Below are 27,676 nucleotides of genomic sequence, written 5' to 3' on the forward strand. Positions count from 1 at the left end.
TTTAGAGTTGTTTACTGGTAATGTATTAGTATATATTTGATATAAAGATGTGTTCATAAATGCAATGACAGGCCCAAAATAAGCTGCAAAGGCTGGTGCAATAAAGGGCCATACCTAGTCCCGAATTCAGTATATGAATTAGATAAAGAGGTCCCAAAGCAACAAAGTCCAGCTAATCTGGTCAGGTTAAGGTCGACTAAGCCAGATCGCCTAGATCTCTAAACGGTAATATGTTCTCTCTTGCGCCTCTATATACGCCACTAGTATTAACAGAAATACACCGTCGGCCTTTTCGGCCTACCAGTGTTTACTGAGCACCCAGTGCTCAAGTCTATTCGCGCCATTTTCTATTTTCCAGGATGCAAGTCATTCAATATTTGCGGTTCGGCACAGTTATACGCTGCCACTTTCTGTGCTAGCGTTTCGCCCCCCCCCTAGGGGACAGCTTATATGTACATGTAGTGCCGAGTCACGGAACCTCGGCACTGACGCTATTATAAAGGATTACTGAATATTGAAACAAATATGCAATTCCAGCCTAATTGCAATCTGTTACCCGATCCCTAAACTGTATTAGGTATCTTACGGTGCAAGCATGGGTAATCTCCCCCAAGTTTCATCGGCGGAAGATGGCCACTGCAGACTTCATGAGCCCCGATCCTACAAACCAGGGCTTCCGTGTGCTATTATGCACCTAGATTGGCCTAGTCATCGCTAATGGTATTTGCAATAGCACAAATTCACTCGGCCGATAACTTTGTGGCGTTTCGGTAGCTGCAGTAACACAATAAGCTAGAGTTGTGAGATAATTTCAAGATATGATAGGTAGACATTGGCTTCAAGTAGAGGAAAGTAGAGAATGAAAGCGAATTCCTTTACCCTGTGTGTGTATAAGCTTCCTACCCTAGTAAATTACCTGGCAGAAAATATAAAGAATTAGGATGTGCTGTATGAGAATGACAAACGCGGTGCGTAATAAATAAACGGGGGTATCTCTACTTCAACTTGCACGAAAACGTTCTATCCAAATCCCAATACCTAGTTCCAATTCCTGAATCAGGGGCGACTGTCTGTAAACGTCCTTTTCAGAAAAAAAAAGAAGAAAAGAAAGAAAGAAAGAAAGAAAGAAAGAAAGAAAGAAAGAGATTGATATGCTCTTCCATATCAGCTTGAAGCCGGGCCCCCGGCGCCCCTGATAACGTGGCCTCGTTCGTTCTGGTTCTTCATGACCTCTACTAAATCCCACGGGTGACATTCAAGGACATCCATGTCCGCCGGCTGGAGCCAGCCCAAGGCCTCGACGCCTTCAAAGCCCTTGTGCCACGGCTGTAAATGGCATTCTGCTGCTAGAGTATCCATGAATTCACAAAGCCTCTTTGCTTGGGATTTTTGAACCAGATCTTCGGGGTTTAGGGATCCCAGGGCTGGGCGGTTCGAGCCTAGCCACCAGAGTCGACGCTTAACGTCGCCATTATTAGTATTATTATTGCTCTTGTTGTTCTTCTCATCCGGAGCCGACCTGTCGTCTATGGATCCGAGTATATTTTTCCACTGTGTTTTCCGCTCGTCTTTCTTTGCTGCTTGGGAATGCCAGCTGATCTGTTTATTGGACCACGTGTGTACCGCCCTGTTGGTGTCGATGCCCGCCGTCACCTGCATACTTAGATGGTTCGGAGACCACCCCTCAACGATCAGATATAACTTCCAAATTCCTCGATATTTAGCGTCCCACTTATGGTCAGAGTGGATGGGCCTGTGAAGCTTATCGATGAATTCTGGTATCAAGGACAATTGCGCAGCGTCGTCTTCGCCTTCGCCCTCATCGGGGTGAAGGTTGTGCATGCTCATAATCTCCGTTGGTACGCATACACCAATTCGTCTTGCCGGCTGTGACATTCCAGGTGAAAGGGTAAAGGCATTCCCGGGAGGAAGCTTGGTTACTTGAATTGGTGGGAAGCACAAGACAATCAAATCTTCGGGGGGGATCCAGTCAAACGTGCGAAAATCAGGCGCGTGAGCGCAGTTTTTAATCCTTGCGCCTGTCACAGCGCACGTCAAGTCTTGCCATTGGCGCGTGTAGTACATTTGAGCAATGCGTCGCGATTCTCGACAGGTCGATAAGAGAGTGTATACTGGTCGATAGCCGGAGTCGCGAGCTGTTGTGGCACGCACGCGGAATTCTTCGCTCGACCAGGAAGTAGCTAGATGGCGCTTGCGCTGGTGATTCAAGACGTCGAAAAAGTGCACACTTGGTTTTTTGGGAATCAGTTCAGCCCATATTCGGTACCGAATTTCTGGCGGGAGTTGCTTAAATCGATGGAACGCTGGCTTCGTCGGCTGAGTATGTCCTTGAGAAGCGTCTTGTATTCTGCTAGGTGTGTTTAACTGCTTGATTTCTTCCTCAATCATAGGAATTTGGTCCAACGCCCAGCGAAGAAGCAGCTCGTGGCGCTCAGATCTATCCAAAGCAAAGCGATAGGCGTGTGTTTTGCGGGCAAAATCAGCAATAACATAGGTCCGTTTATGGATAGATCTTAATTGTTTCCTAGCCTCCACCAACTGGCGATCTTCCTCTTCCGATTGGGGGTTGCCAAGAGCATTCCTCCAGTGTATCTGCTTCTTTGCATTCTCACATTCCTCTTCTGCTTTGCGGCGCTCTTCTCTTCTCTTGGTGATCTCGATGCTAGTTGGGCGGCAAATATCGGTTGTTGCTGTCCTTATCTTCTCAAAAGGCCTCAAAACCTGTGCTTCCAGCAGCTGGGCCAGTGCTGCATCATAGCCTGGCTGGCAAGTCTCAAGCCATTTGTCATACTCGTCATGCCTAGTAAATTCGTAGTTTAAGTATTCAATCCATGTTGCTAACTTGTCCTGTCTGTCCAACTGCCTGCTGAATCCAGATGCGGACTTTGCAAATGAGTGAGGAAGCTCAAAGTTATGGCGCTCCAGTCGTTCATTGAGCTCTTCAATGTAACTAGGAAATCGTTCCGGCTCTCTAGATGCTCTCTGGTGGGCACGAAACATCTGCCATCTTGATAACTGCTTGCTGAAAACCTGCCACTCATCTGACTGGTCTTGCCAGAATGCCAAAATGTCGCGATACTGGCCAGGTGAAGCGACAATGCTCCGCAGGTGGCTCAGCGGATGTGACGGCCGACCTCCTTCGTTGACTAAGGCATGATAGGCGATAGTTTCGGCCTGACGAGCCTGCATCAAGGCATCAAATCCATGGCCTTGATCTATCGACGAGGATGGACTTGATGCTCCAGACGAAGAGTCGTCCACGTCCATTATTCGGCCTTTTAGGGGTGCTAGTGGTGAGAGATGAGATAAGATATTGAAGATGGGGATACTGCAACGGCAAGATGGCAAGAGAAGGCAGGGAAGCGAGAAAACTGTCAGGTAGAGGTCTGTAAAGCCCCAAACCCAACAAGCGCCAATACAAACGGCGCGAAAGCACGAGACTGATTCGATCCAAGTGAGGCGATCCAGCGTCTCTGAGTTTCTCCGCGCGGAGAGAGACGCTTCTGCCCGCCAGACCGAAAAGAAGCTCTCAGGCACGAGGTGGCATTTGAATGTGCACCACCAGGGACCGTCGAGTATCTGCTGAGCCAGATTCTACAGCGATTCTGATATGGATGAAGCGATTGATATCTGGAGTTTTGATCGTGATGGGTGTCGGAATCGGAACCCAGCAGGCGGGGCTGACTAAGGCGACGGTATTCCGGAGTTGTCTGAGGCCGATAAATCCTGCGACACGCGAGAAATGAAGAAGAAAAGAAACGGTATCGTAGCACGTTTTTGAGAGAGAAGAGCAGCGGAAAGAGAGAAGAAGCAAAAAAATCTAATCCCAGAACGAGCTGTTCATTAATACTACATATACCTGCATGTACTACCGTTTTTTAATTGGGCCAGCGTGCTGAGTTGGGCTTGTGGACCTCCCCCCTTTCTGGACGTGAGAGGACGAGCTGAAAGCGATAATCAGAAAAAAAAAAGAAAAAAAAAAAAGAAAAAAGAAAGGCTGTTACTGTGAGTGTGATAAAACAAATTAGTATTTCAGATTTGGCCTCTCTGCGTAGCTATTCTGGGGCTATGGATGGCTGCAGATCCCAAAGGCTCGTTCGCCGGGCATTAATAGGCTGCGTCCTTAGCTACGTTGCATGTAATTGATGTCGGTCATCCTCTGCGTTGCGATATGCTGCCGCATTTCTTCTTTTGTCAAAGACGAGTCATACCTTTGTTTGGTGGAAATATTGAATGGATAATCTGCTCTGGAAGTGGAATCAGGTCCTCTTTTCGTTGTGATGACTGCCGTCATCATCGGGAATATGACAGCGTGCGAGAATATAATTCATCCGCCCTGGACGCAGCTCCCCAAACCTCACACTCATGAATTATCGGACACAGTGACACATCCGCACGATGGCTGCTATTGATTATGTTTGTATGGCGGAAAACATGCTAAATGGACACGACTCCATCCAGATTACTCAACACTGCCCGTGACTGCATACACGCCGAGCCCAACCCAAAGCAAAAAGTGTGATTACTATTCACATCAAATCTCAAACAAACACGGCTTTGTAACGCCATTCCCCTCTGCTATCTCCCTCTCCATCTCTTTCGCTTTTCAGTCGAGCCCACTGATGAAAAAATCCACCACTTTCGGTCCAGACTCTCGTAAGTCGTCGTATAGATCGAAGTGATTCTTCCCTGATATCACAAACAGCTCCTTTGGCTGCCTCGCTCCGTCGATGGCAGTCTTACTGTAGTGCAGCGTCTGCGCCTCTGATCCTGCGATCATCAATAAAGGCCTCGGCGCTATCAAATGCTGAAAGTTGAATGAGTCGTAACTAATCATCAGGTCGTAGCTCTGCGGAGGAACTTTTTGGTTACTTCGTTCGTGTTTGCCACGTTCGGTGCCATAGTAGGCTGCTGCATCCCTAAAGAAGGGATCTGCCTCATCGTCGATCTTGGATGGATCTGTCTCAAACATTACAGGAGCATCAGGTTTTGATGTTGGGTTCTTGGCAGCATTGGTGCGCCATTGGCCGGCGGCCTCCAGAGCTGTGGCGATAGCCTGAGGATTCTCCCGGCTATACTGATGAACGACGCCGTTGCGTGTCATGCGGCCCACGCAAGCTGCACTCACGGTTGCAAGACATTTGATGCGGCTATCTGACTGCGTAGCATAGGACGCATAACCCCCGGAGGCGCAGATGCCCAGGAGGCCGATCCTTTGGGCGTCCACTCGGCCGCTGAGAGTTGTCAAGTAGCTGACCGCCGATTTGATATCCTCCACTCGCTGGTGGGGGGCTTCCAGGCCCCGTGGCTCACCACTGCTTTCTCCTTGATACCCGGCGTCGAAGACGAGGGCATAGAACCCCGCGGTGGAGAGGAGTTTGGCATACTTGGTTGATGTCTGCTCTTTGACGCCAGTCATTGGATGACTGATTACGATAGCCGCCCCCTTGCGATTAAGGGACCCTGGCTCTGGTGCAAAGAGCTCGGCACATATCTGCAGCTGAAATGAGGGAAAGAAGACTTTCGTAGGAGGGGTCTCTGTCTCTATGAACGACAGCATCCTGCTGACGGCTCTATCAACGAGGATTTAATAGAAAGGTCGATGAAAGTAAACACTTTGAAATTCGTTTGATAAATCGTCTAGATTCTAGAATATCGATATTGTCTTGGCACCGAAACCGTCAGGATCCTTCTGCTGCCGTCTTAGCCTTGCTACGTTTATGTGACGTCGGCGGTGTTTGAGCGGGACGCGCAAACTTTCAATGTGGATTCCAAAAGATTTCCGCTTTCGACGAGACTCATTTTAAGGTTTGCACCATCACCCCACCCCGCTATTTTACAGTGATAGCGCGCATTGCGTATAAAATCGTATGACTCGATTGCCGTTTCAATCATTAACACATATGCAGTAAGAAAGCACATAATAACGGCGGTGGCCGAGCTAGATACTAGGCTTGATGACAAGCTCCGGGACCGAGATGTTGGCCTCCGGAAACTCCACTCGCTCCGGTGCCCCACAGTTCTCGGACGGTGCCTTTTGTCTCAAAAGGCTTACGGCGTTTATTTGTCATGGAATTCGACGGTGAAGGAGAAAAATAATGACATGGTAGACAAATAGTTCTCTTAATCAGAACACCTATCCAAGAGGTACACTTGATGCGTCTACCCGTATTGAGCGTACATGCTACGTAGGTAAAGAGGGTCATCTAAATAGCACTCTTCCGTTTTATGTCTATGGATTCAGTCTCAACCTCGATTGTACTCATGGTTGAAAGTGGAGGGCCAATGAATTCGACAAGCTATCAAACAGCAATTTCCTCTTTTCCAAGAACAACTGGATATCTTCCGGGGTAGCGCCCTGAAGATTGCCGATGATGATTTCCTCCTTACCCGAGGCAAGCGCAGCGTATGCTTGCTCGGTGAAGTCTGCAAGCGGCATGCCCAGAGCACGGCCGCGCTCAATGCCCATGTAATCGTGGAGTTCAGCTAATAAGAGTGAATTAAAGCCCATTTATTAGCTTGGCTGCATCATAGCGATAATAACAAGGGGACGGGTGGGTGTAAAGAAGGCTTACTTTGCACTACAGGAGGCAAAATTTCGATAAATTTGATCTTTGAGAAATCTTGATGTTGTCTCCTAAGACATTCAAAAAAGGATCGAAGGGCGGCCTTGGATGCGCTGTACGCTGGCAGCACAAATGCGGGGACGAGAGACAAAAATGTTCCCGTAACAATTAAGCTGGCGGGAGAGTCTTTCTTCTCAAGGTACGGCAGAAACTTGAGAGTGAGGTTGACAATGGAAGTATAGTTGACTTCAAATTCGCGGTGGAAAGCATCAATGTCGATTTCAGTAGGTCGAGTAAGCCTGACTGCGGTCTGGGTTCCCGAGTTGAGGAAGACGCAGTCCAAGTCGGGATATGTTTCGACAACCCTGCGGCAATTCACTTTTGTTTTAGCATCTGCTTATGTATAGATGACCAAAAGAGGCTTTGGCATACTTGCTCACGAAAGCATCAAGGCCAGTCCGGTCAGTAACATCATATCTGATGCCGCTGGCACGCTCCGGGCCGTGCTTGGCAACGAAAGCGTCGAGACGTTCTTGGCGGCGACCAACGGCGATGACTTTGGCGCCTTCCTCAATGAGCTTGTCTGCCATGGCTGCGCCAATGCCAGCAGTTGCACCTACGAGGAGAACGCGCTTATACTGGAATACCATTTTGACTAAGGAGTTGGGATCTAAGATTGAGCCTGTATGAAGGGTGATTTGGAGGAGTTTGATCTGTGGTTCATCTTCTAGGTCGTCAAGGAGTGTCCTTTTTATATATCAACATGATCTTCGGCCTGGGTTCAGAGTCCGTGAATTCCGGACTTGGAAGCTCCATTCTGTATATCACTATTGCTCTGTCGCTTGGTGAAGCCATCTCCAGTCTCCTCTTTCGCTGCGCACATGGCCCGTGTACCGGAACGCTAGCTTTATAGGGTCCTAGATATCGGGGGAGATAAAAATCCATGTAGTCCGTCTCCGGACTTGGATCCGCAGGTATGATAGGTTCATATACGCTACGTCAGTATAGAGAGCCGCTTGGTCTCACGATGTCGAATCTCTCTCTGCCTAGAATCTCCACCAAAGCATCATTCATTGCACCTGCATTTGTAGTGGAGACAGACCCGCAGATCTAACACTCCGGAACGCTAGCCCTTGAAAGCCTAGCGCCCGCTGTTAACATCTGGCCCATCTCCGACGCGAGGTTTAGCTCCGAGAGCGACGACTACAGCCCGGAAGTTGGAAACCGTAACAATGAAGCATCTTCTCTCAACAAGGACGACGGCATGGACCGTCTGCAATTGTCGTTTAGCGCCGTGATACTCTGATTCTTACGCAACCAGTCACCCGCTCCAAGGGGCTATCAGTTCGCTTTCCCCTCATGGTTTATCGAGGACCCTCCAAAGATTGCTTGCCATGCAGGAAACGCAAGCTCAAGGTGCGATCCCCATTTTTCCGTTTTTTTTTTCTATATATGGTTATATATTAGTATTTCCTTTCCAGATTCATCGGGCTAACATAAGGACGGCGGACATGTTAGTGCGACCTGCGTAAGGATGGATGCGGCCAATGCCTGCGGGCCAATATCTCATGTTTTGGCTACCGGGATACAAATGATCTCATCTTCCGCGACCAGACACGCAGCGTCCAACGAAAGATGCTGGCTTCCAAAGCCACGACAGTATCTCTGCAACTTGGAACTCTAAATCATGTGATATTGCCCAATGCCAACCGTCTTTTCTCGCAGCCCCAGCCGGCATGGAATGTTCGTGCTCGTCATGACTTCTTTGCTCACTATGTATACGGCCTATCTAGCAGTTATGATATCTTACCTGCCTTGTACGAGAAAGCAAAGCTAGGAGACCACTTGTCTCTCAGCGTGGATGCGGCCAGCCTCGCTTTCTTTGCGAGTAATCACCCGACACCTTCAACAGAGCTTCTGCGGTTGGCTGCTGAAAATTATATGCTCGCTCTGCGGCAAATCAACAAGGCTCTATCCAGCCGCGAACTCGCGAGTGCTGATTCCACACTACAGTCAGTGCTACTTCTTGATCTTTACGAGAAGATAATGGGTCGCGACCTCATTTCAGAGCAATCCTGGCTAGCCCATCTTAATGGCGCCTTAGCACTAATCAAGGCTCGTGGCTACAATGACATGATGAGAAGCGAAGTTAGTAGAAAGTTGGCAAACAAACTCTTCACGACTCTTCTTATCAGTTGCTACATTGCGTCTCAGCGGATTCCGGAAGGCGTAGTGGAACTAGGACGCAGACTTGACATGTTTCACGACAAAGATGACGCCAAGTGGCGGCTTTCAAGCATGAATTGTAAGATGATCAATTTCCGAATCGATGTTGCCGAGGGAAAGTTATCCAAAAGCGAAATTGTCGCTCAGGCCTGGCAGCTCAAGGACGCCTATCGCGAAATTGAGGAGACTTCATCACAGAGATGGCAGCCTAGGCATGCCATGGTGTCGGAGGAGGACCCCGGCCGGCCCTTCGTCTTTGGGGATCACTATGATGTTTATAGAGATCACTTTACAACGCAAGTACGCAACACGGTTCGAATAATGCACCTCCAGCTTCACTTTTACGTCCAAAAGTCCTTGGTAGGCAACGAGTCTGAAGAAGCTATCCGTATTCGCTCAGAGTCACGCGCCCTCACGGAGCGCATTGCGGAGGAAGTCTGTGCCTCAGCACCTCAGTTCCTTCTCCCAAATGTCCATCCGAACAACTGCATCCCTTTCACCGCCGTCCAGACTCTGAAATGTGGTACCCTTCTCCCGGCTATGTTCATAGCTGGCAGTGCAACGACGAACCCTAATTTACGCCTCTGGGTGATTAACACAATGAAATATATAGCCGCATCTGGTCATTTACGCGCCGCATCGGTCACGGCAAAGATGTTAGAACAGAATCCGATGCTGGATTTTAGATTTATGTATGCTAAATTAGGAGGGTATGCATTTACTTCCTGAAGCTGTCCTTCAACAAGCGATGAATATATAACACGATGTTTTTTTTTAGTCTCACTATCATCTTCAAGTGCTACGGCAACGCCGGTTGAGAGTTAGACATGTGGGCCTTGCGATTTCTCCGACATATAAACTACGCTATTAAGGACGCAGCAAGCATAACAAGCCCTCCAAACCCATCTATTCCCGAGCACCACTCCTCCCAGCTTGCCGTGCTCCTCGGCTGGCCCCTGGTATCCAAGCATTTATACGGTGCCCAAGCATCATTGCAAGACAACTCACGATCGTCCAGCCTGACAAGTCCACCGTGCGTTGCCAGTCCAAAGGCGGCTTTGGCTCCCATCTCTCTCTGCCCCACGGCCTTCCACCCAAACTCATCACCTGCCTCCCATAACTGTTTCTTCGCCGGCAGTGGCGCTAGAATCAGGTCAGAAGGCAGATCGCACATGGCCATTGGCTCAAAATAAACGAGCATATTCACAACCCGGTAGACTATTCCTAGTCTTTGTATAGTTAGTTTATCAATATAGAAAGTCTGCTATCATAGAGAGAGTGGAAATGTCCAACCTTCGTCTTGATTCTCTAAAGACCCACTCTTTCCAACTAATTTCCAATCCATTGTTGCAATGTGCGCATTCTGTATGGAAAGTTGCATCGTCAAAGCCGTTGAATCGTTGAGCTGTCACCTATGGCCCATTATTAGAGTTAACTTAGTAAAAGAAATGGAGGGTTCACCTTACAGTCACGGCTTTCAGCAATAAACTGTCGAAACTATTATAATCTGTTGCTCCTTCATCCAGTCGTATGAGTACGTAGATGAGGAGTGCTTGCATGGCAGTGAGAAGTTCATACTTGCTCAATTTTATATACTAAAGAGTTTGCCCGTTAACCTCTTATTAACCTTGGTCATTAAAAAATGAGGCTGTCCAATGTACCTCTTCAGACAGACGTTCACATTCCATCCGTACGTTTTTCCAGAACAGCTTTCGACTTGTCTGGATCCCAGTGCTGATCATGTGAACCAGACTGAGGCAATTGGTAAGTGGCTCCATGTGGGCATTCTCGTTCTCAGAAGTTATCATGCTAGGGTGGATAAAAGGCGGAAGAGTGTTGGAGCGTAGTAGCATCAAGGGATAGGATTTCAGCGTGTGGGAAATGAGATTGGAAACCCTTTGTGCTGCAGTCTGAGTTCTTGGTCGGCGGATCATTGATCGGACAGCACCTGGAGTCATTGGTATAGAAACGCTTAGAGATGACATGTCCTGCTCTGCTGGGACCCTTATATCTATCGAAGGCGGCGAGCGATGAATCAAAGATGGCAGCCCCGTTGATAGGTGTGACTCGTTGGCGCCGGCTTGGGGATTCAAGGGGTCTTCATCATTAGGACCAATGCTGGGGTCGTCCAAGTGGAGATAGTCTCCCCCAAGGTCTGCGAAGCCCAGCTGCGGAATGAACAGGGCATCGTCAAGAATGGCCTCACCACTATTAAGATTGAGGGAATCCACCACCAATGAACTTGTCGCCTTTTCTCGTTCAGTAAAGGCATTACCACTATGTGGGGTCTCCAACGCTGGAGCTCTGGATGCCTTCGCTGGATATTCGCATTCAATGCCCTTGGTTATGCACCTTGAGCACTTGGGTTGCTTAGTGTCGCAGCCTGCCTTACTCTTCGCGCAAGAAAGACATGATCGACGCCGATAGGTATTGCCGACTCTTCGAGACCGGCAGTAATATCCATGCCGCTTGAATGTCGACTCTATGCCCCTGGAGCGTCAGTATGTGACACAAAGTCAAGCACAAATGGCAGCTCACTTTTGTTAAAAGGTTTATGGCATTGTTCGCACCGCAGAATGAGTTCCATACCATATAATTACCTTTAAAACAGAGCTATGTTAAATCTTGGGGCCTGTTGAGCGGGATGTTGTCGTTTTGTCGTTGTGAAATGTCCGTGCTGAATAATAACATGATCGCTGTTGCTGTTCAGCATTAGTAATGCCTTTGGGGGAAATAATGCCCCTGATACCTAGCGCAAGTCACTAGGGTGCTTAGATTGGCGTATGTGCTCCATACTTACCCGAGGAGAGGTTCATCCTCCATATCTGGTAGTTTCCTATTTAGGCAATGTGATATTTTGTAGATAGATGCTGTTTGTATTTCATGATGCCTCCTACACATGGCTACGGGGTGCATAATTATCGAAATAGATAACATACATATCATCATAGCATATGAAACATTTTTGTCAAAGATAAAGGGAATATGCAGCGCTTATAAATCGCGAAATCTGCTCCATGCTAATTTAGAGCAAGCCGCCGGGCGGAACAAATTGTAACGGGGAATGTTGTAAACTATCCTAACCTTGCTTTTACTGCGTTTTCTTTGACAAATTGAATACTTGGTCATCAACTAGTAGTAGTCTCTTTAACAATGAAATTATCATATATAAAGTCAAGTGTTGCTCTCAGACACATACTCTCATCAGTCACCCTCCCTTTTTACCATCATCATACATTGCACGTCTTACACTCATCATGGCCCAAGCTCTCACTTTTCCGTCCCCGACTAAAAAATGGCATCACAAAGCACAGCCATCTACACTGCCCACTCGTCATGAGTTATCTTCCAAGGGAAAATCCGTGATAGTCACAGGAGGAGGTACCGGCATTGGCGGGGAGACGGCCCGCTACTTCGCTGAAGCGGGCGCGTCGAGAATCGCTCTGCTCGGCCGCCGGACGCAGCCGCTTCTTGACAACAAAGCTTTCATTGAGGAGAAATTCCCCGGGGTCGAAGTTATAACTGTATCTACAGACATCACCAAGAAAAGTGACGTAGATGCGGCATTCTCCCAGTTCGCCGGCAACGGGAAGATTAATGTCCTCGTCCACAGCGCAGCTGTAATCGGACCCAAAGAGGGTGTTGCAAATGCAGACGGCGATAGCTATCTCGAGGCTATCCAAGAAAATATCGCCGGTGCGCTATGGGTTGCGCAAGCATTCCTTCGTCACGCCGCGCCGGATGCAGTCGCCATCATCATTAACTCGTGGGCCGCGCATCTGAGTCTCAACGACGTATTCTCTTCGTATTGCGTCGCCAAGTTGGCTGTCTATCGGCTCTGGGATACCATCACCATTTCCAACCCAAGTTTGAGCGTCTTTCATACGCAGCCTGGCGTAGTCCTTACTGAGATGAACCTGCGCGCTGGGGGCGCCGCGAGCTTTGAGGGTATCAAGACTGACGATGGTAAGTGAGGTAGTGTCACTTATGATAATACAGATGAAAATTAATTAGAATTATTTAGTCTCTCTTCCGGCAAGCTTCAACCTCTGGCTTGCAAGTCCCGAAGCCCGGTTTTTAAGGGGTAAGTTCGTATGGTGTAACTGGGATGTAGAGGAACTAAAGGCCCAAGCCAAGGAAATTGAGGAGGGGACAAAACTGAGCATTGGGCTAATGGGATGGCCATTTGACTATGTTAATTAGAAGGCCCATGGTGTCACCTGAGATAAATGAGAAGATAGAGAAATGACGGCTCTATACCGAGTTAATGCATTTTAATGCGCTCATATATACACTATCCAGCCTTAGCAACATTATCCACTAATTAACTAAATGAGAGAATCCCCTGAGAGTGTAAGGCAAGAGACTATCCATCTAGCAACCGAACAACTGGACCTAGCCAAGTATCATAGTCTTCGATTAGTGTAGCATCGCCGCCCAATCTCAATATGCTAAAAAACCATCTATAATCACCAGAGCCTAAGCAAAGTTTTGCACCGCTGTCATCTGTGACGTTTAGACCTGTGCCTCCAAGAAAAATGCTCTGGGGCTGCGTCAGTCCTTCCACGATCCAAAGGTTGCCATAGCTTGGTTCGCCAAACAGAGTCGAAGTAGGCTGGCTAGTAGAAGGGAGATACGTATAGTTCGAAGGGAGGGTAAAGTTTGCAGCGTTAAAGTGAGCCTTTAACGTTGTGTTTGCCGGGACAATATCCACCCTCGATAGATTCGAGAACTGCTGGACATGTAGGCTAAATGAATATTCTGTAGATGAGTCTACCGCAGAAAATCCATCGTTGTAGTTACTTCCATTGTCGTTTGGGAATGAGAGCCATGGAAGGCCTGGATACGTAGGCGTGGCATTTAGATAAGTTATGTAATCCATGTTGTAGGGTGAGAAGCCTGGACCTATATACGGGATACTGAGGTTCGCTCCTGTCACGGGAACTATATCAATATAACCCGAAAAGAGGGGCAACCGGCTCACATCGATTGCAAGAGGCGGGTAAGACAGTCGTATAGGGATTTCCGTTGTCTCACCGGGCTCCAGCTCGAAGGTAGGGGTTGCAAATTCTGCCGATCCAAAATTGGCAATCTGCGCCACTTCGCCGTAACCGACGTTTTCATGCGTATAGCCTGCTCCGCGATGGCCAAGCGTATATGTCTGAGTAGAGTTTCCGTTGTTTTCGACGGTGATGTTGGCTAGGCCGAATGAAGTACTGTTATTATCTGTGACAGCTAGCTGTCCTGGAGAGACGCGGGTGGATGTTGTGATGGCATCGTAGACATTGACTAAGCCAGCTCCCTGTTGAGCAGTGGTCGCCAACAAGCTCTGGTTCCATGCCCAAACCGTTGGTTGGGCCGTAGTTTGCAATGCGATCAAGATATCGTCGACTGACCAATTAGGGAACTGGGACTTGACGAGCGCGAAGCAGCCAGCAATGTAAGGTGTTGCCATGGATGTTCCAGATATAACACCATAGCTGCCTATACTTTCTGGGAAAGTGGACAAAATATGGCCTCCTGGAGCCGCAATCTGCGGTTTAAGCTCATATGTAAGCCTAACGGGACCCCAGTCACTATATGAGTCCACCATTCCGCCTAAACTCTGTTTAGGGTTGATATATGTAGAGTTGCCAAAAAACAACTTATATTTCCCATATCCCCCAGAAGTATTGTAGTTGCTGAAGAATGTATCTGAATCGGGCTCTAGCACCGTGTATGCTTGAGTTGACCCATTATTAAATCGGTATGGCAGGATACTCTCATAATCCAGATCGTATGGATTTGTATCGTTACCGTAAAAGCCAAGTAGGTAAGGCGGGACTGTGTTGCCGCAGCATGCCATGCCTGACAACGTACATGACGCGCTAACACTCAGAGCGATGATAGTGGTGCTTAGATTCCCTGAAGTTTGAATGTCATCAACAACTCCCTTCCAGTCGATTGTATCACACGCATCACCCGGAATCAAATAGACATCAAGTCCTTCGGTTGCTTGAATAGGATGCTCATTTGAATAGTGGAGTTCCGCGCCGTACTCATCCGTTGCTGTATAGATCAGTGGGTAGTTTGAGTTGGCAATCGAGGCAACTGCAACAACACTCGAAAGTTCGCCAGGGAACGTTTCGACGTAGAGGTTATTTGCGTATAATGAACCTGATGCGCCATTTCCCATGGCGACAATAATGGCAACACCAGCATTCTTAATTTGTTGGGCAGTCGCCGTCACAGGGTCATACGATGGTAGCTCCCCAGTCATTCCTCCGTTAATTGACAATGACATACTGATAATGTCAACGCCATCTTCGAAGGCTTTTAGCATTGCTTGTAAGACCAAATCAGTAGTACCACCTTCTCTTGCCACCCCACCCAAACCGCAGCCGAAGATGCGATAAGCATACAGAGATGCCTCAGGGGCAACACCAGATATAGGGAAGCCATCGGGGGCCTGTAATGGGTCCATCCCAATGATGCCTAAATATTCTTGGTTAACAACTGCCTAGTTATTATAGCTTTGGATGTTTCCGCTCTACTAACCTGCCACATGTGTCGCATGGTCTGACTGGGAACAATCAGAATATGGATCGTCGCTGTCGACTAATTTTCCTTCGTCTGTAATAAAAGAGTATCCTCCAACAATCTTTTTACCACTTCCATAGCCGCCACCAAGAGCAGGGTGATCGTAATAAATTCCAGTATCAATGAAGCCGATACTTATTCCCTCCCCCTTTATACCTATAGCATGGGCTTTGTCAACACCACCCATTCGTAGAGTGAACCCCAAATCCTCAGAGACATCAACGCGGCGTGTGAGTGGCGAGCTATCACCTAAGGGGGCGATAAATGTGCTCTTTATCGGAGGGATCTCATATTGGACAATATCGGCTACGCCGACGACGCCGGGTATAGCATCAAGGCGCGATTTTGTTTCATTTAAATCACTGCCGTCGAGTATATCGATAGCAATGCCAGTGAATATCCCGGAGGCATTAAAAGTACGCCGGACAGTATAATTGATGTCGCTGGCACTCTGTGTGAACGCATCTAGAGTGGTTGATTTCTCATCCAATTCAATGATCAAAGCCCTGCCAGCTTTTTTAGAGGAGCCTGACACAAGAGCAGCTGCCAGAGGAAGGAAAAGTGACCGCAAAAGAACCATAGCTGAACTCGCATTAAAGGACAAGCATCAAGAGGGGAGCAGCCTATCTTAGAAACACTAGCTGGTGAGAAAAGACTAGAATTACGTGCTTCGGGTGCCCTCTTATATGTACTTGTCGTGCTCTCTATCTTCTCATTCTTCTTCTTCTTCACCTCTTTTTTTTTCACTCATATACACATAGACATCTTAGTGACACACACAAGTCACAACTGCAGAATTTGAATAAGTCTACTTTTCATTGTCTGTATCTTTGATGAGTTCGTGACCCATCCATTGCCGTTCTAAGCGTACACCTGCATATGCATGGACAATTTCGGAAGCTACAAAAGCTTTAAGTTTCCCAGACCATTCGAGAACGCTCAACAAATTTAATCCTGGTATGGGTTCTTGCAACACGACTGGCCGAGAGTAGCAACTCACCTAGACGTAAGGTCTCTTTGGGAAAGCTTAGCGTTTGCCAAGGCCCAGGATTTGGGTGCGTGATACTGATAAATCCTGGATTTTACGATAGATAACGATCAAATGATAAGACTACATACAACAAATCGGGCAAGATACGATGTTTAGTATGTCGCCGCAAAATATTGGTAGACGAAAGCGGGGAGTATCAACAATCTTCGGGAGTATTAACACCCTTTCGTCATTTTTTGTGGAACAGCAAGGCAGGGTTTATGAATTAATAATAGTGCGTAGAATTGCGCAGGCCGCTGGCTTGGTGAGGGGTCTTAATCTTTGAGATATTAAAATACAAGCAGTATATGCGGTGAAGAGGAGCGTAGGATTACGATACAACATTAAATAGGAGCCTTATGCATAATCTATATAACATTTCACCCTTCTTATTTTCTTTTTCTCCGATAGCATCCCTGGCTAAACTTATGTCAGCTAAAGCATTCACTAGATAGTAGCTTCCGAAGGTACGATTCGATTAAGTAATCTGTTTATTTCTACCTATTGAATCGACTTGGTTTAATGAAACCTGGTTGGTTCGCAATATTCTCCGAGATGAATTAACTATTCACTTGTATTAAATCTTCTTATTATACTAATAGGCCACATATACTGGAATATGTTTTCTTGTGTATTATTTCCAAGATCCAGAAAGGGTGTTCAATTGTAATTTCTTGCATAATATACCATTTTAATGCGAAAGCACAAGCGATGCTCACCAACTATCATTGAAGCGAATAAAACATATACGAAGGTGAGACCTATAAAGTGAGTATACAGCATGGTGCACTTCCACCGTACAACTCACTGAGGACACATTGTTTGCTTTACAGGCTCTCACTAGACAACTTTGGGGATAGTTACAGAAATTATTTGCGTCTCAATTAACCTCATACAAGAACTAAAAGGCAATTAGCTCTTATATTATTATCAGGCTGCGTGCCACCTGTATTGAAGCATGCGTTCCCTGTCATATAATTGACAAATGAAACTGGACTGAATTACTGTCAGGATCAAATACAAAATGGACGGTTAGCGTATTGCCATTCATTGCGGTTTTACAACTAGTTGTCTCCTGAATTATTAAGTTCAATATTTGTGCAGTGGCCCATTGTATAGGGAGTATCCAGCTACAGTTGAGCAATTGTAGTCAGCCGACTGAATAGATTCTGAAATCTTATTAGCACCTTATCTTTTCACTGATAAACGCACCTTGAATGCTTCTGGAGTTGAATCCGTCTCCGATGGGGGTTACTGACTTGTCTATTCTATTGTCATGACGTTGATTTACAATGTTGAGTTAATAGATTATGGCATTTCAACTAGCTAGGTGTTTTAGAACCTGTTGGACACAAAAACATACATGTTCCTCAGCTGTTTTCTTGTATCTGCCAAATTTACGATCTATGAGTTTTCTCTACTTATTTCCTGCTTGGGAAATCGACCTTGAATGAATGCTTAATCTGCGTATTATCAAATCCGCAATCTGGCATTGAGCTAAAATTAAAACCTTTTTTATTAACTTGCCTTACCGACACTTAATCTATAAGACTTTCAATTTCACTAGGCTTCATCCAGATTGAGGTCAACATGTACACCTACCTACAGATCTATGCCGTTGCGGCATCAAAGCATCTACATCGTTTCGCAAATATCTCTCTATCACTCTCTCCCTCTTTGTAACCCAATTATTCCACACGATATCAATATGGAAGTAAGGGATTGAGTCAATGTTCCTTTGTATAAGCACTGTCAGGCAAAGAATTTGTTCCTCTCCAATGAGTAGGAGATAGCAGATTGTATAAACCCTGATCACCATGCCTATCACATACCAGAAACTAAAGAAGTTCTTAACTCAACAAAGGATGGTTGGTCGATATGTAAAACTTCATAGATTTGCTCTATCCGCATCGAAAATAATGATTATAACACAATTCTGTTTACTTAGCTTTTTGCCTCCACTAGCCTGTACTTTACGGTTGTTGTAAACAGCGAATAATTCCGACTCCAGGAAACGCAAGATAAAGCTTTTTAAATAATAACTCTTTTGGAGACGACAGTGGCTACTACTACACAGATGGTTAATACCGCGTACCGCCACCTGTTACGACTTGGCCCCTCGTTACAGTTAAATACCTTATAACCAGCTGGTTCTGCTACAATAATTGCTTACAATTACGATTACTACCTAATTCTTTACCTTCTTTGGCATAATAGTTTAATGAATCATTACACCACCGCTCATCAGCAGTGCAAAAAGGCGGGCGATGAAATGTATCTATAGACCTTTCCATCTCCGCTGTCAGCAAAGCGACGTATGACAGTAGAAAGCACTTAGTGCCGACGTATAGCTTCTGTTTTACCCATGCACTATTGAAACAGATAAAACGGAGCATTTTCAAGGTGGTTCATACACTCTTCCGAGGCCATCGAGAAATTGTTCTTGGGGCGCCTAATTTAAGCTTGTATATATCTATAGCTTAAGCTTATAGGTAAGCTTTCAGTGCCTCGTACATCATTTCAAGGCTATTTACTATAAAATTTCCATGAACTGTTTGCATTTTTGTTTTAAATATGAAGTATCTTTCTATTCAATTTATCTACTGCGTCTACATAGAATGTGCAAACAATTTTCGATGTTGTCGCAATACTGCACATAGCCTGAGGTAAAGCCCGCAGCTAGTTGTGGGGCTTCGCTATCGCCTACTGTAGGCGGACGATGCATATTAAACACCTATTAGTCTACCTACTGAGCTACAAGTATGTAGTTGGTTCATCACCAAGTGGCAGGCGTAACTTTTCCTAGTATGGTCATGTGGAAATTATAAGTGTGAAGTCTTGCAGACATGGGGACAATACCGGGCCCAACAAAGATCCACCCTTACGCCCACCTAGACAATGAATGTGGCATCCGTGCAATATTCCGTATCAGTTGCATCCCTGTCTTTCGTATCGTGCATATGCACTTTCCTAGTCTGATTCTGGTAACCCGGCGCCAATATGCAGAGAGCCCATGAGGTCACTTACTCTCCTCGTTTGATAGATGGGCCTTGGTTTAAGAAGCTTTTCCAGCTTGGTTACTGTCCAATACCACCAAATTTCATTTCGCCATTGCTACGACGCAGCACAAGATGCCGAAGCCACCGATAAACCAGTTCTGGATATGGACTCTATCCTCTGCAGCAGTTATTGGGCTCCTGATCATAGCATTGCCTTCACTGCAGTCTCTGTTGACGGGCTTGCCTACCAGCTCATCAAGGCCATTAAATGAGGACGGGCACCAAGACACACAACGCACCATCTACAACCCAAGTGATGATGCTTTACGTAGTTCTAGTGCTTCCAGAGAAAACTCATTGACGGAGCATGGAACCAAGCGATGAACACTCCTCTTGGCGGTTTTCTCTTGGTTCGACATAACGAGACGTATAGCCAAGGTTGGGGCGTTAGCATGTTCCATAGCATCCATTGCTTGGGGATACTGCGCTCTACGATGCAAAATTACTTCGGTCTTGCCTCCGACAATGGTGGCCATGGAGCGCATGCGCATGGCCAGCGCGATGGCGCAACCTTGCATGTAGGCGAGAGAAACCATGTAGAACACTGCTTAGGATATATCGGTCGAGTTTGTTGCCCCTCCCTCGTCCTCTTCTGAATCTACAGCTCTCAAGTAATGGAAGTGTGCTAAGAGATTAACAATCTAGGCACTGTTATGCAATGGCGATGACACTCTGGAGCCACCATTTACGAAATATGATGCTGAGGGCAATATAGTACTAAGTGCTGTCAGTGGGCAAGGGCATCAGCATTCTTGCCGTGACTCGACGCTGGCTTGGAAGACTGTGCTTGCGTCTGAGGAGAATCCTGTCCAATCTTTCGATTGGTCTCCGGGAGCCACAATCCGGAGTGTTTTTGGGAAGAAATAGGCGTATGATCATACGTATGGCAACTTAGATGGAGGATAGTTTCCGAATGAACAAAGAGAAGGCCTTTACTCTTAATAATACTAGCAATTGAGAAACTTATACTATACACTTTTTACTGGGTGTATGCTATAGGCATCATTATTTATAATATTATACAACATAAACCTATCCAACATTTATCTCTCTCCAAGCTACCTGATAGTTACATTGCATCCATATCTTTTGGCTTGCGTCTCATAGCATAAGAGCCAATCAATGGAAATGATCCACTCTGTAGTCTCCTGGCCTAGGAAGCAGAGTGTGATTAGAGTCCGGAGTTACCATGTGCTTCATCATCCAATCATGGAGAGTCTCAAAATCACGGCAGGTGTGCGTCCGACTGAATTCAGGATCTGTTCCGCCATCATCGCCAACCCAGAAGAAGGGAACCAGCCCAACGTCGGCGGTGCACATGAGCCGTTGACGTAAACTATCTATACAGTGATCTAGAAAAGTAAGTATCCTGTGATTAGCATGTTTATCTCGGTCAGGGTTTGATGATTTATGTTTCATCGGAGTCCTCTACATACCAACATGGACAGACAGTGTTTTATCAGGATGCCGAAACTCGTCCGCTCCGAGCTTTCGATAGTAGTCATGATTGTACCACGTCGCCTTTCGGATCAGATTCTGCGATTTCCGTATTAGCCAATATTTTTGACGGGGGTTTAAAAGGGATGAGGCCATACCAAGCAGTGTATCTGATGAAATACTTCAACATTGGCAGGATAGCCTTTCATGTAAGCTTGATCAGAACCGCCAGCGAAATGAATGTTATTAGTTGTTAAATCAGATTCGCTTGCATGTTCCTCGGGAATGAGAATGTATCCAACTGCTTGGAAGTTAGTCTCGTAGTGATATGACAAGGGAGTGGCAGAAACACAAATGAACTACGAAAGAGAAGAGCATATATGGTACATACAATTGGCACCTGCATAGTTCCAAGCAGCATCAGTCTCTGGCGATGGGGGCTTACGATAGCGGCTCCCTTGGCTAAAGAAAGTTGAATCAAACTTGACATGAATTGTCTTGAGATTCAAGTCTCGAAGCATTGGCGTGAGATTTGGAGGCTCTGCCACTGACTCTGTAGCCTGGCATTGAGGCCTTGCAGAAGCTGTGATCCAGAATGTAAGGAGGTTGGACGCGCATAGCAGTGCTGAGAATCCGATAATAGCCTTGTACCATCTATACCACCAGCCACGTGAGCTCGTAGAAGTGGTAGATCTGTCTGTGCCTGTGTCTGTGTCTGTGTCTGTGTCTGCATCTGTGCTGCCCTCTAAAAGACCCTTTCCTAACTCTGCATCATCAATATCTGCAAATGCCTTGCCGTCAAGCTCTTGGTTTTTGAACTTGTTCATTTTCTCTCTCTCTCTCTCTTCTTCTTTAACTCCTCGGCTATCTCTGGCTGGATATCCAGACTGGTGCCGGAATGTGTAGCATATGTGGGTGGAATAGAGGAAGAGCAAAGCTCGCTGTGTACTCCGTGGAGGTTACTCCGTGGAGATCTATAGACTAACACGCACTAATTCGATACGAGCCGTTCCATGTAGCTAGGCAGCTACTAAACTATTAGTTTACCCATGCTGAAATCTGTAGACTAGCCTCCACAGTACACTACATGTAGACAACGGTTCAAAGATCAATAAGTGCATGCAGTTTCCCGATAGGCAACCCATCAAGAGGTCTGCAGACTAGCGTCTGCAGTGCACTAGACAAAAGTCCAAAGATCAATTGATAATTCACTCAATACTGCCGATAGGTAATTAGTAGGGAGTTCTGCGCTAGACGAGGGTTCAAGATAGATAGCTTGCCCGTTGCAGTGCTCAATACGAGGCGTCCTGTAAAGATTGAGGCAACTAACTAGGTAATAGCCTATTGCCGTGGGGTTAAACGCCACCACTGATCTGCCGGTATGGATTAGGATACGATAGGCACTTGCCTACTCACAACCATATGGGGAGTAATAATCACTACCGCAGTGCTAGCACTAGCTTACTCTGACCTGCAGCACCTATTGCGAAACAAACTGAAGCTTCTCCTCACTTGCTAACTAGTTCAGGGTCAAATTTCTCATGACGTCCGGTTCAATCCACAGAATAGGTCTAGAATCAAACAAAGTGCTTGAAAATGATAACCCCCATAAGGATATTAACCTTGTTCGGTGGGAGCGGGGTGGGTTTTTTACCCAGCACAAAGGCCTCTTGATAAGTCCTTTTGTCAACTCTGCCTTAAATCTCCATTAACGTACATTAGTAATATATAGCATAATAGCTTGGAATGAGCCTTTCGACACTATCAGAAATTTACCCTCTGATAAAACATATCTCTTTTACCGGGGTAGTTGTTGTTTCACCCGCAGGTGCCACTCTCCAATATTTACGTACAGACAAACAGGGGTGGGCATTAAGATGATAACCTGCATCATATTTTACAGTATCAATCAGCTAGCTCGCCCAGAGAGCATTTCTACATCGATAGAAGCCAAGCTCCACTTCATTAACTGCGTCATCTCCTTCGATATGCCCCTCCGTAATCTGGTCTGCGCAGTGCTTGGAGTGATGAACACTGATTGTTTTGTTGTCGATGTACCGCTCCTGGTTTTCCATGGCAAACATAATCTTTCGCCATTGAAACATACAATGCTCTCCGTGGTAAATATGCGTGTAGACTTTGACGTTGTCACCGCGCCAGAGTGCTGCCGCGTCAACCTCATTCTGGTTAACAGGTTAGAAATGAGTCCGAGAGTATTCTCAATATTGAGAAAAATAATAAAAGTATATACATACAATCATATCCTGTTCAAGATACCATTTTCTATCCTCAAACACGGGATAACGGTCGGTGAGCTCCTGATATACGCACTGCCTGGGCATCCAGCCATAGAATAAAGGCTCCATGACACATCCGCGTCTCATAGCTTCTGTGCTTGACCGTCCGCAGTGATTCCACTCTTCATCCAGCGCATTTCGAGGACTGCGAGTGACCCAAATCCAGACACTCAAATTGGCAACAGCAGCGAACACAAATAGAATTGCCACTGAGACAGTGAGTTTGCTAGGTCGATTTGTATGCCGCACATGCGACGGAGCGCCTACTTCTTCATAGTCAATGTAGTCCCGAGCTTCGTCTTTTCCTTCCATCTTAGAGATGAATGAACGTATTCAGCATCAAAAGAGCAAGGAAAGAGAAATCTTCTAAGTACCGAGTCGAACAAGACAATAACGAAATTGCGGGAGGAATGCAAACGAAGTCCGAAGGAAATGTAGAGATGCCATGCAAAGACAGATTACGTTAGATAGTCCGTAGTGTAACAACGATACAGATCCGGAAACAATGGGCACCATCCCCATCCCAGGCCATGTGGGATACTGTACAATCATAGAAGGAGGGGTAGGCACCCAGTGATATCACAGTAGCAGGGATTAATAGAAATCAATAATGATTTGGAAATATCACTGCATGAGATAGTTCTGTGCTGTCACTTAAACATTATACACCTGCTGTATTAAGTCAAGAACGCCCCACCATTAACTTCAGGCCAAGTTTAACAGCTCGAGTAAACTTCGTATATACTAATTTAAGTATAACAATGAAGCACACAGAGATAATACTTATTTAGCGTGCTTTCTTAGCTTTATATTGTAAAAGTATTATGAACCTTGGCTTTACTACATTCGTACTAGATGTGTTGGTAATCTGGATGATTATCTTTGTCTTGTCCTTGCCGTAGTTCGCTTGCAACTGACGTACTAGTAGACAAATACCCGTATATTATTATTTGTACAATTAATATGGGATGATACTTACATTCAACATGCGTCGGAAAATTCCTGACAGTCGGTAAGAAAGATGTAACCGTGGAAGCAAACACTTGTTAGGGTCGATGCTGTGGTAGGACACCATACACATGAACGCTGGTTGCCCACTAATGGCAACGAGTGTCAATTCTCGGTCAATTGTCCAGATGCAGTTAAGAAACAAAAGCAGGTATGATATGAATGTAAAAGTATCGTGATACACCTCATACCCAGTTCCATCATCCTTTATACCTGCCGTTTTTGGAGATATGCTAGCTCTTGAGTGCACTCCAATCCGGTAAATGACATATTCTTGCTAATACTGGCTAATGTTTCGTAGTATTTCCCATAGTGTTAGCCTGTGGATATTGCGTCTTTTAATTAAGTTGAAATTCAATGACTGAGGGGAGCGGGGACTGCATCTAGTGATTATCGTTTTCCCATAGCGTCTCAGAGGGGCCCTCGGAGTTGGATAACAATCTGTAAATGTTACAAGCTACCCCCCGTTAAATAGTTCATAACCACATTGTATAACTTTTGGTTTCCTCTGCTGTCTCGAATATATTATTATATTCTTAGCTCATTTTCACAACTCTCTATCAACCAGCGTTTCCAAGATCTTACTTTATACATCCCCTCAAGATGAAGGCCGCAGTCGTCCTCTTTACACTTTCATCGGTGGCATTTGCTGCACCAGTCGCACAAGAGGGTATGAAAGCAATATCTCCACCGCCTAGTTCAAATCTCTCATATATGCCTTATGGATATGTACTAAAATATACGCCATGCTATAGCTAAGCGTGAACAACTGCAGAACCTCTTCTATGTGCCATCTGGTGCTGAAGGTGAAGCGCCAGCAAAGCGTGAGCAGCTTCAAAACCTCTTTTATGTGCCCTCTGGTGCCGAGGGTGATGCTCCAGCCAAGCGTGAAGCTCCCAAAAAGCGCGAGCAGTTACAGAATCTCTTCTACGTACCCTCTGGTGCTGAAGGTGAGGCTCCGGAAAAACGTGAGCAGCTGCAGAATCTCTTCTATGTGCCATCCGGTGCCGAGGGTGAAGCTCCAGCCAAGCGTGAGCAGCTCCAGAATCTTTTCTACGTGCCCTCTGGTGCTGAGGGCGAATCACCAGCAAAGGAGTAAAAAGAATACACGAATGTACATCCTTTAGATAATTGCTACAAACGAAATGTAGGCAGGTCTCTATTAATATATATATATATATATATTATATATATTTGGTTTTATCATAAGGCCACTATAACATCTTCAATATGTCCATGAAAATATGAACCAAACTTCATCAGACGTTCAAGTGCTTGTACATTAGTTTCTATGCTTTGTACATATTAAGGAAGCTTCAATATTAAAATTAACCGGGTTGTTCCTAAATAGTAATTATGTATAATAAGTATCCATGCAAGATCTAGAATATCTATATTCCGGCATATAGGTAACATACGCCCATTACTTGATCTCTTATTCAAAGGCAATTTTAAAAGGTGGATTATTAAGCTACTTTTGAGGTCTTAAAATATCATAGTGTTTTGTTTTTTAAAGTATATCAATCATGCACATTCTCCAATGATCCCAGCTTTACTATGTCCAAAGGAGCACAGGCCGTGAAGCTGCCAGAGTTCTTGTTATTGGTGACTGCCGGTAGCCAGACGAGCCAGAGTGATTACATCACCCAACCGGCATCCAGCATATCAGAGAGTGTACATGTATATATCTATAACCTATTATGTACCTTGTCAGCTTAGGCACTTATCTGTCTGCGCGGGGGCTGCTTGGCCCAGGTAGCCATTTTGGACGGCTTCAAGACTGCAGGGAACGATTGGTTTTAGCCATCTAATTGTCTCTGTGTGTAGCAATATGTTGGATAATGACTGGAAATTTCAATTTTATTAACTTGTTAATTTTGTATGTGTAAAAATAGAGTAGAAATAAAATACAAGCTATCTCAATAAACTATTCTGGAATCCATTTTCGACAAGCCTCATAGTGTCTCTTGAAACACTCATCATACGATATCAACCTTTCGAACGACTCACCATGTACTCTTTCAAAGAACACATAAAAACTAGCAAAAATAAAGTCTGCATAACTAACCTGTCCACCGTCTATGTATGGCCCAGAGCTATTCTCCATCAACAGAGCTTTCATCTTTTCCAAACCGGGCTTCGCAGCGGCCCAAGCGTTCTCCCCGGCTTTGTCCGATTTGAGGATCTCTGAAACAGGCATACCAAGCAGTTCTCCGCGTGTGCGGTTGAAGTATTCAATGCTTCCTTCATTGAGAATGGTAAATGATATTCGGGGTACTATCTCTGGCAAGAGAAAATATATTGCTTCTTCTGCACTAGCACGTGCCTTGTCGTAGTAACCATTATCGAGATGTAGAGAAGGTTCGGGGTGCAATTTTTCAAGCTCCTTTACGATAACATTCGATTCCATGATGTAACCAACAGATGGATGTTTGATAGTTGGTACAGTGTACGGTTTGAACAATGGAGACGGCGGGTTGGGAGCGAGGCCGAACGATTCGAGAGTTGGTGCTATATCCGGGTATTCCAACCATTTCACTTCATGGGGAATTCCCTTATAATTGAGAACCATCCGTGCTACACAATAATCTTTTAGCAATAGTGTTCTCTAAATAATGAAATAATTTGGGGTAAAGACCGCTGTTAATAATAGTTTCAGCTGCTGGAGAGACGTACTTCTCCATCCAAATACAGACCAAGCCTTGCCATGTTTGCTGGGGACATCGAATAAAATTAGATTTTCAAGCATTTTGTCATTTATTGAATGACTTGTTGCAAAAAAGGCAAGAACAGAGAAACTTTGAGACGATAACTGCCTTCATCCATCTTAAATACTTGCCTGTTGTATCACTTGAGGTGAAGCAAATAAGGATACTCCAAGAGAGTAAGGAAACTCAATATCCAAAACCTTACTATCTATACCGCTTTTAGGCACTGGGATCCCTAGTACACACTATCATACCTAGCGTTGATACAGTTTCTGAGGTCATCCTGTGGCGAGTTGTGAGTGGAATTATAATCTCTCTGCTGTGGGGAGAATTTTAAATTTCAGCTTTTATGGGCCATTCGGTCAATCTTAAGTAGCTTCGGGTAGCTATTGTAATCTCGCGGGCGAGTCGTTGGCACGTAGTCTCCAAGTCGCGAATCTGGGATGGCGATAATTTTATGAGAAACTGGACTTTGACTAGCCAAGATACGATGTATACTCCTTCTAATATTGACCGGCTAGTATATTTCTGCTACTGTAAATGGAGTATGAACTGTTTAAAGCTAATCTGCCACTAAAGAAAACTGTTGCTCATGCTCTGGGAAGAGAAATCGGAACTGCGTGGATTGTACTCCCTACCCAGCCATTTTTTTTTTAAATCAGTTGTAAGGTAATCTATGGCGTCTTGAAATGTTTTTGTTGGAACCGGCACAAGAGTCAAGACAATCTTGACGACTTCCCTACAT

At 45.6% G+C, this 27,676-nt stretch overlaps 12 protein-coding genes across 13 annotated transcripts; 4 read left to right on the top strand and 8 right to left on the bottom strand.

Moving 5' to 3' along the window:
- Positions 1 to 225: 225 nt before the first annotated feature.
- TrAFT101_006151 (uncharacterized protein) lies at positions 226 to 3,773 on the bottom strand. Its single transcript, XM_066127666.1, has one exon. The coding sequence runs from the start codon at positions 3,286 to 3,288 to the stop codon at positions 1,165 to 1,167; it is 2,124 nt and encodes a 707-aa protein (XP_065983779.1). The 5' UTR covers positions 3,289 to 3,773; the 3' UTR covers positions 226 to 1,164.
- Positions 3,774 to 4,287: 514 nt separating this feature from the next.
- TrAFT101_006152 (uncharacterized protein) lies at positions 4,288 to 5,633 on the bottom strand. Its single transcript, XM_024908218.2, has one exon. The coding sequence runs from the start codon at positions 5,579 to 5,581 to the stop codon at positions 4,628 to 4,630; it is 954 nt and encodes a 317-aa protein (XP_024760678.2). The 5' UTR covers positions 5,582 to 5,633; the 3' UTR covers positions 4,288 to 4,627.
- A 500-nt stretch (positions 5,634 to 6,133) lies between these two features.
- On the bottom strand, positions 6,134 to 7,355 carry TrAFT101_006153 (uncharacterized protein). Its single transcript, XM_024902561.2, has 3 exons — positions 7,020 to 7,355; positions 6,597 to 6,952; positions 6,134 to 6,507 (listed from the first exon to the last, which is right to left on the bottom strand). Exons 1-3 carry the CDS (start codon positions 7,235 to 7,237, stop codon positions 6,284 to 6,286), a joined length of 798 nt encoding a protein of 265 aa, XP_024760679.2. The 5' UTR covers positions 7,238 to 7,355; the 3' UTR covers positions 6,134 to 6,283.
- A 440-nt stretch (positions 7,356 to 7,795) lies between these two features.
- TrAFT101_006154 (uncharacterized protein) lies at positions 7,796 to 10,124 on the top strand. Of its 2 annotated transcripts, XM_066127667.1 has the most exons (3): positions 7,796 to 8,003; positions 8,106 to 9,523; positions 9,592 to 10,124. In XM_066127667.1, the coding sequence occupies exons 1-3, from the start codon at positions 7,947 to 7,949 to the stop codon at positions 9,629 to 9,631; spliced, it is 1,515 nt and encodes a 504-aa protein (XP_065983780.1). In that variant the 5' UTR covers positions 7,796 to 7,946; the 3' UTR covers positions 9,632 to 10,124. The 2 variants fall into 2 exon arrangements, with proteins under 2 accessions (XP_065983780.1, XP_065983781.1); XM_066127668.1 differs by having other exon boundaries at positions 8,106 to 10,124.
- Positions 9,673 to 11,288, bottom strand: TrAFT101_006155 (uncharacterized protein; the record flags this gene model as incomplete). The annotated part of the gene is made up of 4 exons (XM_066127669.1): positions 10,475 to 11,288; positions 10,280 to 10,408; positions 10,107 to 10,225; positions 9,673 to 10,042 (listed from the first exon to the last, which is right to left on the bottom strand). The coding sequence occupies exons 1-4, from the start codon at positions 10,796 to 10,798 to the stop codon at positions 9,673 to 9,675; spliced, it is 942 nt and encodes a 313-aa protein (XP_065983782.1). The 5' UTR covers positions 10,799 to 11,288.
- Positions 11,289 to 12,070: 782 nt separating this feature from the next.
- On the top strand, positions 12,071 to 12,787 carry TrAFT101_006156 (uncharacterized protein; the record flags this gene model as incomplete). Its single annotated transcript, XM_024909871.2, has 1 exon — positions 12,071 to 12,787. The coding sequence occupies one exon, from the start codon at positions 12,071 to 12,073 to the stop codon at positions 12,785 to 12,787; it is 717 nt and encodes a 238-aa protein (XP_024760682.2).
- A 273-nt stretch (positions 12,788 to 13,060) lies between these two features.
- TrAFT101_006157 (uncharacterized protein) lies at positions 13,061 to 15,972 on the bottom strand (the record flags this gene model as incomplete). Its single annotated transcript, XM_024909872.2, has 2 exons — positions 13,061 to 15,287; positions 15,351 to 15,972. The coding sequence occupies 2 exons, from the start codon at positions 15,970 to 15,972 to the stop codon at positions 13,180 to 13,182; spliced, it is 2,730 nt and encodes a 909-aa protein (XP_024760683.2). The 3' UTR covers positions 13,061 to 13,179.
- A 3,461-nt stretch (positions 15,973 to 19,433) lies between these two features.
- TrAFT101_006158 (uncharacterized protein) lies at positions 19,434 to 20,492 on the top strand. Its single transcript, XM_024902562.2, has 2 exons — positions 19,434 to 20,047; positions 20,127 to 20,492. The coding sequence occupies exons 1-2, from the start codon at positions 19,802 to 19,804 to the stop codon at positions 20,346 to 20,348; spliced, it is 468 nt and encodes a 155-aa protein (XP_024760684.2). The 5' UTR covers positions 19,434 to 19,801; the 3' UTR covers positions 20,349 to 20,492.
- A 108-nt stretch (positions 20,493 to 20,600) lies between these two features.
- On the bottom strand, positions 20,601 to 21,745 carry TrAFT101_006159 (uncharacterized protein; the record flags this gene model as incomplete). The annotated part of the gene is made up of 4 exons (XM_066127670.1): positions 20,601 to 20,833; positions 20,918 to 21,017; positions 21,077 to 21,219; positions 21,310 to 21,745. The coding sequence occupies 4 exons, from the start codon at positions 21,743 to 21,745 to the stop codon at positions 20,601 to 20,603; spliced, it is 912 nt and encodes a 303-aa protein (XP_065983783.1).
- Positions 21,746 to 22,831: 1,086 nt separating this feature from the next.
- On the bottom strand, positions 22,832 to 23,527 carry TrAFT101_006160 (uncharacterized protein; the record flags this gene model as incomplete). Its single annotated transcript, XM_024900181.2, has 2 exons — positions 22,832 to 23,101; positions 23,174 to 23,527. The coding sequence occupies 2 exons, from the start codon at positions 23,525 to 23,527 to the stop codon at positions 22,832 to 22,834; spliced, it is 624 nt and encodes a 207-aa protein (XP_024760686.1).
- A 1,299-nt stretch (positions 23,528 to 24,826) lies between these two features.
- Positions 24,827 to 25,322, top strand: TrAFT101_006161 (uncharacterized protein; the record flags this gene model as incomplete). The annotated part of the gene is made up of 2 exons (XM_024903955.1): positions 24,827 to 24,893; positions 24,979 to 25,322. 2 exons carry the CDS (start codon positions 24,827 to 24,829, stop codon positions 25,320 to 25,322), a joined length of 411 nt encoding a protein of 136 aa, XP_024760687.1.
- Positions 25,323 to 26,150: 828 nt separating this feature from the next.
- On the bottom strand, positions 26,151 to 26,972 carry TrAFT101_006162 (uncharacterized protein; the record flags this gene model as incomplete). The annotated part of the gene is made up of 2 exons (XM_024900222.2): positions 26,151 to 26,800; positions 26,900 to 26,972. 2 exons carry the CDS (start codon positions 26,970 to 26,972, stop codon positions 26,151 to 26,153), a joined length of 723 nt encoding a protein of 240 aa, XP_024760688.2.
- Between the last annotated feature and the right edge of the window lie 704 nt (positions 26,973 to 27,676).

Source organism: Trichoderma asperellum, chromosome 3 (genome assembly GCF_020647865.1).
Source record: "Trichoderma asperellum chromosome 3, complete sequence".
Lineage (NCBI taxonomy): Eukaryota > Fungi > Ascomycota > Sordariomycetes > Hypocreales > Hypocreaceae > Trichoderma > Trichoderma asperellum.